Raw genomic sequence first — 10,230 nt, 5'->3', positions numbered from 1 at the left:
ATAACCTTGGGATTCTCTACAAGGCTCAGGGCAAGCTAAACAAGGCAGAGGAGATATATCAACAAGCACTAGTAGGCTTCATGGAGTCTCTAGGTCCTGACCATATATCTACCCTGGATACAGTCCATAACCTTGGGATTCTCTACAAGGCTCAGGGCAAGCTAAACAAGGCAGAGGAGATGTATCTGCAAGCGCTAGTGGGCTTCACAGAGGCTCTAGGTCCTGAACATCCTAAAACATTAGCTGCGGCCAAGAACCTCTCGTCCCTTGCTAGCTTCAGGTAAAGACAACACCGCAGCAGGAACATGCTTCGTAGAATATTCTACAGGATGTAGTATTTGCACTCCCTCTATGACAAGCTAATATACTTCCCGAGTAGCTTTTTCAACAAGGCTGACTGCCTGTGGCATACTACAGTCTGTAAATTCTATATACTGCTAGATAGTTTCTGGGCTCGGCATCCAAATCCCTAAGGGCTCGCTTAATCCAAGTGGGAACAAGGCGCGCCACCTAAAACCGGCGTCCGCATTGTAGACACTTAGGGACAATTTTCAATATATGCTTTTTGAGCTCATCACGATCCTGTTCCTTTGGTATGTTGATAAAAACTTTATGCCCATCGAAAAGCTTACCTCTGGCTTCTTGATCCTTTGATGACCAAGTAGGTGAGCGCCCTTGAAGGTGATTTATTGTTTGAGGATCGAGCAGCAACAGATTGAATCCATCCATTGATAGTACTCCAGACACGATGGAACTCGGGATAGATTCCCGTAGCCTTACCTATGCCTTGATTCCTTGACCTTAGCAGACAAATACTGGAGTTGAAAGCAGAAGGATCTGATGCTTGTCATAACAATACCAATACCATTTTCTCCATACAAGTTTGGAATGTCATTGTATTTTACGACAAAACGTACTTGTGGGGACTAATCTTTAATTAGGCTTAGTGAACTCATATGTTTAGGGTTGGAAAACATAGTATATGTATTTCGGTTGGGAAGCAGAAGGCGCGTCATACTGTAAGTATTTTGTAGAAAAAAGACTGTCCAGATTTCCCAAATGGTTGAAAATCTTTATAAGGAGTTCAGGAGGCAGAGCAATAAGTAGCGTTGGGTTGATAAATCCACGGTAACCAGCCGTTGAGCCGAAGGGGGAGAATTGGCTCGTTGCCAGTGTTCTTGGGGGTGATTCTAGGGCGGATTTATTCGCCAAGATTGGCCACGATCGAGCAGGAATGTTAAAAGGCATATTGGACTTCAAAATGGGCGGATGGTTCAAGAAGAAAGGCACCGTTTGGAAGAAGATGAGACTTTGACTGACGTTCACAGGTTGAGCTGAAGTATGGGGTACGCTGAACCGCCACTCCCAGACACTTCAGCGCTTCAGCGTTTCAGCCCTAATGGAGAAGCCCGAAGAACCCCCACCTGCCAAAGGGAAATCATTGGAATGTCCTATGGATGTTTGCATTACTATATCTACTGCGTTAATCTCAACTTTCATCGTCAAATCCCCCTCCACACAGATTTCCCCCTGCACAGAGCCAAGATTATCCAGTCAGCACAATAACATACCAACGCCCTAGCTGCTCTATGGATTGGGGCTTACAGAGTTCTGCGAAGGACAAGCATTGTCTGTTATGTTCATACAGTGTTGACTGGAGACGATATGTTAAAAAGTGATATGGGGCTCTTATTGAAGGGAGATGCAGAATGCTAGGATTGATTAGGCTGGGAATCTGGAATATTGATCTTTAACCGTTCCTACCGTCAAGTACCTACGCCTCACGTAATATGATGCCGAAGCATCTACTTTGCGGCTAACCAAGCAGGATATAGGCTCAGACTGGCGAGACTGGGGCTGCTGCTATCCTCCAGCCCCGCCGCAAAGTTTGGTTAGGAACTCTCCTTGGCAATTCAACATCGGCTCTCTTCCAACAGAACCCTTTGATCCAGTCCAGCGAGACGTCAGACATCTCTAACGGAGGACGTGAAACGGGAAGCAGGCCTAAGGCTGGACTAGCTATTATGTAATGGGGATTTCATTTTTACGCTCACACTTGGATGAATCAGTTAACTTCTCCATGGGTTATCTAATGTAAATATGCTCCTGGACAAGAGTATTATCCCTAATATACTCAAAGATCATGAGGGTAGTCCCCAAGGTATCTGACGTTCAAGCGATGCTTGTCTACGGTGTGCCTTCGCCAATACATCTTGTTGTCCACCGACTCGTTGCAGTAGTTACAGTGACGATTGACGAGATGCATGGCTTGGAACTGTTGTAATAGACCTTTGTGGCGGGAATACTGCTTATGACGCTGATTGTCAAATCCCGCGGGGTTTCTATAGCATTGAAAGCATGCTCGGGGCTTTGCAGTAATTTGGATATCTTTGCCAGCTTCCTGCAAGGCAATTTCATGCTGTGAGAGAAGAGGGGGTTGGGCTGGTGCTATAACTTCCCTGGGGGCCCTATGCCCGGTTTCTTGAACCGGAACAGTCCGCTTGGGCCGTCGACCCCATCACGGGCCACCTTCCAGAACATCATAATAGAGTCGAACGGCTTCGGTAGCTGCATTTTGCCACTACTACTTGACTTCTACCAACAGGGAGGTGGGCCAAGTCATGAGTTTACCTAGCAAGTGAATCTGCTAAGGAAGGAGTTACTCTTTAGTTTGGAGCTGCTCCTTTACTGTCTTGTCTAGAATTGCAGTACCTGCTAGTTGCCGCTTAATATCAAGGACTGCCTGCTTCTTGTTAAATTCCTCTTGCATATATTGGCAGAGCGCATACAAGAGTTGATTCCATGTATTCGTGACTTCCCATTTTAGCTTGTCAAGCTTATCAAGCTTCTAGTGGCTCTTTTTCTGACTGCACTAAAGCTTTTTAGAGAATGCATCTTGCTTCTGAATAGCTTTCTATAGCTCTGGATTGTGCTCTATAGCCCAGGACGAGACTAGAACGCTCGGCGGGTGCAGAATAGTGGTGCAAAGCACGTGGGGAGGCTAAAACAGTGACTCACCGCCTTGGCGTCGATTTCACAGGTCCTCACATACTTGTTGTAAATCCTTACCCACCAGTAGCTTAATAATGGAACGAGAGCCGAGCTAATGTTAGATCAATTACGTCAAGTCCCAGAGCTCTTCCTATAAACCGAGCTCCATGCCCCGCCGACACGGTCCACTGGTAGAAGACCGAACACCTTCCCACTATCGGCCTTGCAAACAACGGCGGAGTAAAAGCTCACAAAAATGGCCCCTTCAACACAGAAACAGTGGACCGTCCTTAACGGCGAGAATAGCTTCGACGGCCTGAAGTATGGCGATGCTCCCGTGCCCAAGGTCGGGGAGAACGAGGTCCTGGTTAAGCTCCACGCTGCATCCCTTAATTACCGCGACCTGATCATCCCAAAGGTGCCTCTCCTCTCTCCTTTATTGCTCAGGATTCTCTGACGAATCTTCTTCGCATAGGGAAAGTACCCCTTCCCACTCAGCTTCCCCGTCGTCCCCGGCTCCGACGGTGCCGGCGAGGTTGTTGAGATCGGATCCAAAGTCAGCCAGTTCAAGAGGGGAGACAAGGTCGTCACTCTATTCAATCAACACCACCAGTACGGTGCCATCGACGCCGCTGCTGCTAAATCTGGTCTGGGCGGTGTCATCGACGGTACGCTCCGCCAGTACGGCGTGTTCAACGAGAACGGCGTCGTCAGGGCCCCGAGTAACTTGGACTTCCTCGAATCGAGTACCTTGACGTGCGCAGGCTTGACAAGCTGGAATGCCTTGTACGGATTAAAGCCGCTCCTACCTGGCCAGACAGTCTTGGTGCAGGGAACTGGCGGTGTGAGTATCTTTGCGCTGCAGGTATGCTCCCTTACTTCCTCAACCCCAAGAGTGGGATCCCTAACGAAATACGACAGTTTGCCAAAGCTGCCGGCGCAACTGTCATTGCCACAACCTCCTCCGACGAAAAGGGAAAGAAGCTCAAGGAGCTTGGCGCTGACCATGTCATCAACTACAAGACGCAGCCGAATTGGGGAGAGGTTGCACGCAGCTTGACGCGAGATAACGTCGGCGTTGACCACATCATTGAAGTCGGTGGCTCAGGCACCCTCCAGCAGAGCTTCAAGTGCATCAAGTACGAGGGTATTATCAACATCATCGGGTTCTTGGGCGGAATGGATCCCAAGTCTATCCCTGGTGTTCTGGACGCGCTGAGCCACGTCTGTACCCTGCGTGGGGTGTATGTCGGGAGCAAGGCGCTGATGAACGATATGGTGAAGGCGATTGAGGCGAGTAACATTCATCCCGTGGTGGACGAGAAGGTGTTCACACTGGATAAGGCGAGGGAGGCCTATGAATACATGGTGAGTTGGTTGCCATCGCTTTTGCCGGACGAGCTAACAAATCGAACAGTGGGGGCAGAAGCATTTTGGAAAGTTGACGATAAAGATTGAGTAATGAGATATGATAGTTCACAGAATCCATCAAAGTCGAGAAATCGAGAATGAAATGTGATTTCAACTCGGCAAAAGTGTGGAATTGGGCGTAGTTCGCGGTCCTCAAGAGCTGCAGTTCGAGTCCCTCGAGGAAGGCCTGCCTTGTTGGGCCAGGTCAGCGGCCATCTTGGTGTGAGAAGAGATTGAACCATGGCCTTGCGAGAATTGCAAGTACCACGAGACAGCCGAAGCAGCCCACTATCGGATTTAGCGACCTATAATGATATCCGAATTTTATATCCCTTAGTGACCGTTCGCCTGGTTGACGACGCCCGAGGCACGTGCATAGGAACCTCTCGATCATGCGGGGCAAAAACTTCTCTCACGGATCGTTTCATCCACATTTTCCCGTTCTCTTTTCATCAGTTCGTTTCTTCGGCTTCGATCCGACAATCTTCCCAACATGATCAGCCCATTAATTCCCAAGCCTCGTTGAGTCTTGTCCACGCAAGCCGTGGCCCAACCAGAACCGACCCCGCAGCGACAAAACACCCCGCATTCCTTATCTCCTCTGGCAATGCGTGACGTCGGCATTTCCCCCCGCCCCTTTACCGTATCCCGAACATAACCTTGAGGCAGAAGAATACACGGTTGGAAAGCATGTCAGTTCGGGTGGCATCTTATCCACCTTTGGGACAGGTGACGCGTCTCAAGAGCAAAAAGGTGCGTCTCCGACCTCCTACGTGATTCGATTGCTGAGCCGAGAAGATCAACTTCACAGTCATACTTGAGTCCGAATCCGAGCAAGACTGGGAAGTCCAGGTTTGGCATAGCATTGGTTCCCCCGAGTGGATTGCCCTCTCGCTTCAGAGACAGCCCCCTTCCTCCGTTCCCCTCTTGAGCGCGGGCCAACCTCAAGACCTGACCGTCCGCTTCGTTTTCTCAGAAGAGATATTCCTTCCACATCCTGATACCACGGAGTTTACGATACGATATCGAGAGAACTCGGCTTCAGAGTGGAAACAGTTGAACGAGGAGCAGGGTGTGCGTAACGGCGTGTTGGTATCCACGGCACCCGACCTCACCGCAAATCTCATAAGAACGCCTGCAGAAGATTTTGGTAAATATTTTGACAGCCTATCATCCTACATCGAGGTCAACGTTCGCAAAAGCGAAGCCCCCGGAGCGGCGTTATGGCAACTCTCCGGATCTGTAGATCCGGCGCGGGACGGTCATTCCGGCATTGTCACATTCCCACTTGGAGTCCCATCTTCTGTTTCTCGATTCTTCGCCCTGGTTCGCTTGTCGACTCCCTGGCTAGGCCCGAGGCAAGGGAATGAGCTTGACCTGAGGGAGGATGCTGTACTATGCTCATTTCATCGGACGGATGGTGTACATGTTGTGTTACTGGGCGTTTCTGGTATAGATGATGTTCTCACCACGCTCAGATCCGGGTCGAACGGTGCGGTGGTGATCAAGTCGCGGAATGATAACTCCACGCCCGCCGGATTCCATGTCCTCGCTGCTGCTGCAGATGAGTTTGAGATAGCAATGAGCGCTCTCATATACGAGGCACGGAAGCTAGTGAGGCCGTATGATGTGACCACAAACAATGACCCAAAGGCACAATGGCTCTCGAGCTGGTATGATGAACTGATATACTGCACCTGGAACGGAATAGGGCAATATCTGACGGAAGAGAAGATTCTCTCTGCGCTTGATGAGCTGAAAGCACAGGGTATCAAGATCAGCGGCTTGATTATCGACGATAATTGGCAGTCTCTCGATAAAGAAGGCGCAAACGAACGGGCCCGTGGGTGGAAGCAATTTGAGGCAAACCCAAAAGCTTTCCCACAGGGACTGGCAAAGACAGTGGCTACCATTCGTGAACGACATCAAAATATTGAACATATTGCAGTTTGGCATGCGCTGCTTGGATATTGGGGAGGAATATCCCCAGAAGGGCAACTGGCAGCCACGTACAAGACTAAGGAAGTAAAAATCAATAGCGATACCAGAAGCTCGCTTCTTGCGATTGATCCAGATGACATTCAGCGTTTCTACGACGATTTCTACAAATTCCTCTGGTCCGCAGGGATCACGGGTGTCAAAGCAGATGCTCAGGGCTTCCTCGATCTGATGACCGATCCCGAAGACAGACGGAGATTCACAACTGCCTACCAAGACGCCTGGTCGATCTCGTCCTTGCGGTACTTCGGACCGAGAGTGATTTCCTGCATGTCGCAACTGCCGCAAATAATATTCCACTCACAGCTTCCGGCCAACAAACCTACCATCGTCGTCCGCAACTCCGACGACTTCTTCCCCGACGTCGAAGACTCGCATGCGTGGCACGTCTTCTGCAACGCCCACAATGCATTGCTAACGAGATATCTCAACGTGCTCCCAGACTGGGACATTTTCCAAACAAGCCATCCATACGCGAGCTTCCACGCCGCCGCGCGCTGCGTCTCCGGCGGACCAATATCCATCACAGATACCCCGGGCCAGCACAACATCAACATCATCAACCAACTGACCGCACAAACCATCCAAGGAAATACGGTGACCCTCCGACCCAGTTTAGTCGGACGTACTCTCGACATGTACAACGATATCAACGACGGACAGATCCTCCGAATAGGTACATACACCGGCCGCGCGCGCACAGGAAGCGGGATCATCGGCCTCTTCAATGTTTCCTCGAGTACGAAATCGAGCGCGATACTTGTAGATGATTTCCCTGGTATATACGGCTCGGATAGCGAGCAGCCCACCTATATCGTGCGCGCACATCGCACAGGGAAGATCGCCGAGACACTGCACTCTGCGTCTGTTATCTCCGTGGAGCTTAAACAGAAAGGATGGGAGATCCTCACTGCCTATCCAACTCATTCTTTTAACTTGAAAGACGACATCCCGACGCGGGTCGCCGTCCTCGGGCTTCTAGGTAAGATGACCGGCGTCGCGGCGCTTCTCGGATATGACCCGCACATTCAGAGTAACGGGTGGTTCCGTCTGGACGTAAACCTCAAGGCGTTGGGGATTCTGGGGATATATATATCCGATCTACAGCGGTGGGATATCGATGAGAATATCATGCTTCTGATATCGGGACTCCCGATCCCGCGGAAGACGGTGTGGAAAGAAGAGGGCAAAGTCCTCGCCATCGATGTCGCGCAGGCGTGGCAGGAGATGGGTCTCGAGGCTGGATGGAGCAACGAGTTGCGGTTGAGCGTATTTCTTGGATAACCTGATATAGCATAGACCTGTCCCACTTTTTCACTGATTCTGTACTAGATTAGATTATATCAGAACAGGCCTCCACCCCCGTCTCGGTATAAACCCCTCAACTCCTTCGTCCCGTAGGACATCCCTCCCCAACCGCCCCGTCAACACGCTCCTCTCGACCTCGGGACCGCGTACATAGAACGGGTCAAACCCGGTCATCTCACCACTCCGTTTATCATACCCACGCACCCACCTTGTTTTCCCCGCCGCCCTGGAACCTCCAGATTTCTCACGAACGAACCCGCATCCGACGCGGTCAAGCCCGAGGAACCACCGTCGCTGATGGATGGACCCGATATCGTTGACCGCGCCGGGGTATGCGTTGTTCAGGCGGATTTGGTAGTCTAGCTCATTTGACTGCTGTTCGTCTGGGTCATCGGAGTGTTCATGTTCACCGGTACCGTTACCGTTACTGTCCGAAGACCGGGACCCGAGATTTTGCTGTCTCGGTCGTTTTGTTCGAGGAACACCGCCAGATCCCGATTGCCGGTCTGAGGAGGGCGCGTCTCTGGTGTCTGTTTTGCTGCTCAAATCCGCATCCGCGTCCGCATCCGCATCGGCATCTGTATCTGTGTCTGTCTGCGACGGACTCGGCTCCCTGGGCTTCTTTGTACCACTTGCAACTCGTCTCCGTTTCCGCCTCGGGGTCGTGCGAGAAAGGGATGATGGTGTCGAGGGCGATCGGAAATCGGATTTGTCACGGCGCAGGAGGACGGTGTAGTTCTTGGGGAGGCGGGAGCCGTGCAGGCGGAGGCGGATTTTGTTCTACATTTCGGAAGCATTCTTAGCCCTGACCCATTTGATCTTCCTGAGAGTGCGGAGAAAGAGGGAGGAAGAGAAGAGAGCTTGGTGGAGGGAGGGGAAGGGGGAAGAGGAAGACGGACATTGCGAAATGCGGTGCGCAATTTCTCGCACTCCAGTGGTGCGTTCGTGTCTTTTTCAGTTCTCTTTTCAGTCGCAGTGGGAGGTCGATCAGGGCACTCGTCTGTGTCTGTGTCCGTTTCTGTCTCTGTCTCGAATCTCGTATCGGAACCCCCCTTTGGTCGATCCGGGAGGACCTCGTATTGGCCGGTATCCCAAATCACGATGCTTCCCGTCTTCGCCGAGGCAGTTTCGATCAAGTGGTTCTAATAAAGGCAAGACAATCATGGCCCGTTAGCAATTGCAAAAAAAAAAAAAAAAAAAACACAAGGGAGAGCGACAGGAGAGATACCCATAAACAATGCACCCTCGTCTCCGTGGCATTCCGATTCAACCGCTTGCTATTCGCATCGCCGGGCAGCCCGTACATCACCGCCCAGCTCACGGAGCTGGACTGCGAGATCTGCAGGCGCAGGTCATAGTGCGGGCCGGCAACGGGGTGGTCGTGCTGGTGGATGACAAAGTGGTGGCCTGACTGATGGGCATTGCGCGAGAAGAGCGCGCGCCAGGCGTCTATGGAGATCCGAGAGGAGGGTTCAGAGAGTTCCCCAGGGTTCTGGTCCCCCGCCCCCTGAGGGGTGAATCTGCGGAGATGGGTGGAGATTGTCTGGAGGTGGTTGTGCGTCGATGCGTGGCCGGCCTCGAGTGCGGAGAGAGAGGGGGTGGCGCTGGCGTTGGCTGTTCTTGTGCGTGGGGGGGAGATTGGTCGTGTGAGCGATGCGAGTGTCTCCTCACGGCTGCTGTCCATCTCATCTGTGAATGATTCTTCCTGTGCAGGAATGTCTGATGAGGAGTCCTCAGGTGGAGACTGGGGATGCGAGCCACCGACGTCATTGGCAGCGCCCAGCAAGCCCTAAAGCGGACGGCCATCCAGCGGCCGCACATCGGCGCTCTGAGCGCAGAGATTTCACGCAGAAAAAAGCATGGTTCTGCGATGGATGCCATGAGGATGCGCGATGTCCTCGTATTCATTTTTAGAAGCATGGGGGAAGACAACGCAGAGCGACTGTCTCGACACTCGGGGTCTCAATGTCTGATAGCGAGCGCATTTGTATACCTGTTGGGGTTAGATGCTGATAAGCCATCTGGCCACAAGCGGACTGCCCGCTGGCCTTCATGGAGAGTTGTCTGTCTTATCCCTGGATCTCTGATCTGGGGCCCTGCCTGGATGCGCCCGACCACGTTGAAACCCAGACGGTTAATTAGCCAATCTTCGCCACAACCACAGATACGACGCCTGTTCCGCGTCCTGATTTGCGTAGACCGTCCCTGCCCCAGTCCGCCAACCGCGCCGTCCCCCGCCGTAGTCCCTGTGCGGCAATCCGAAGGCGCATCGCGTGCTGACTGGGGCTGAATCCCGCCGTTAGGGGCCCGCGAGAGGCTGCCAGGATGGGGAGATCCTCTGGTCAAGATATCCTTGTCCTATCCCAGCGCAGAAAATCGGAATACGACCAGAATGTTACGTGCAGGATTCATCGTGCTGCCATAAAACAGGCTCGATCCCCAATTTCTTCTCTCTCTCCCCTTTTCCTTCGCCTTCTCTCACGCTTCTCCCGGCGAGAATTCACCCCCCTCCCCCCCTTCTCT

The 10,230-nt window shown here is 52.0% G+C and overlaps 3 protein-coding genes across 3 annotated transcripts in view; 2 read left to right on the top strand and 1 right to left on the bottom strand.

The window, feature by feature from the left end:
- Window positions 1–284, top strand: part of BJX67DRAFT_369832 (TPR-like protein) — a gene marked incomplete at both ends in the record, with an annotated part of 3,041 nt that extends 2,757 nt beyond the window's left edge. Inside the window, one exon of the mRNA XM_071030825.1 lies at window positions 24–284. Within this exon, the coding sequence (XP_070889867.1) occupies window positions 24–284 (261 nt within the window). The remainder of the gene's footprint in view (window positions 1–23) is intronic.
- Window positions 285–3,247: 2,963 nt separating this feature from the next.
- BJX67DRAFT_369831 (putative raffinose synthase protein Sip1) lies at window positions 3,248–7,683 on the top strand (the record flags this gene model as incomplete). Its single annotated transcript, XM_071030824.1, has 5 exons — window positions 3,248–3,409; window positions 3,467–3,856; window positions 3,913–4,359; window positions 5,071–5,154; window positions 5,200–7,683. 5 exons carry the CDS (start codon window positions 3,248–3,250, stop codon window positions 7,681–7,683), a joined length of 3,567 nt encoding a protein of 1,188 aa, XP_070889866.1.
- BJX67DRAFT_210109 (uncharacterized protein) lies at window positions 7,539–9,426 on the bottom strand. Its single transcript, XM_071025569.1, has 3 exons — window positions 8,936–9,426; window positions 8,607–8,849; window positions 7,539–8,487 (listed from the first exon to the last, which is right to left on the bottom strand). Exons 1-3 carry the CDS (start codon window positions 9,389–9,391, stop codon window positions 7,738–7,740), a joined length of 1,449 nt encoding a protein of 482 aa, XP_070889865.1. The 5' UTR covers window positions 9,392–9,426; the 3' UTR covers window positions 7,539–7,737.
- Between the last annotated feature and the right edge of the window lie 804 nt (window positions 9,427–10,230).

The sequence above is a fragment of the Aspergillus lucknowensis genome (genome assembly GCF_044049455.1).
Source record: "Aspergillus lucknowensis strain CBS 449.75 chromosome Unknown BJX67scaffold_4, whole genome shotgun sequence".
Classification (NCBI taxonomy): domain Eukaryota; kingdom Fungi; phylum Ascomycota; class Eurotiomycetes; order Eurotiales; family Aspergillaceae; genus Aspergillus; species Aspergillus lucknowensis.
The sequence above is the reverse complement of the archived record's forward strand: the minus strand, read 5'-3'. Positions and strand labels throughout refer to the sequence as shown.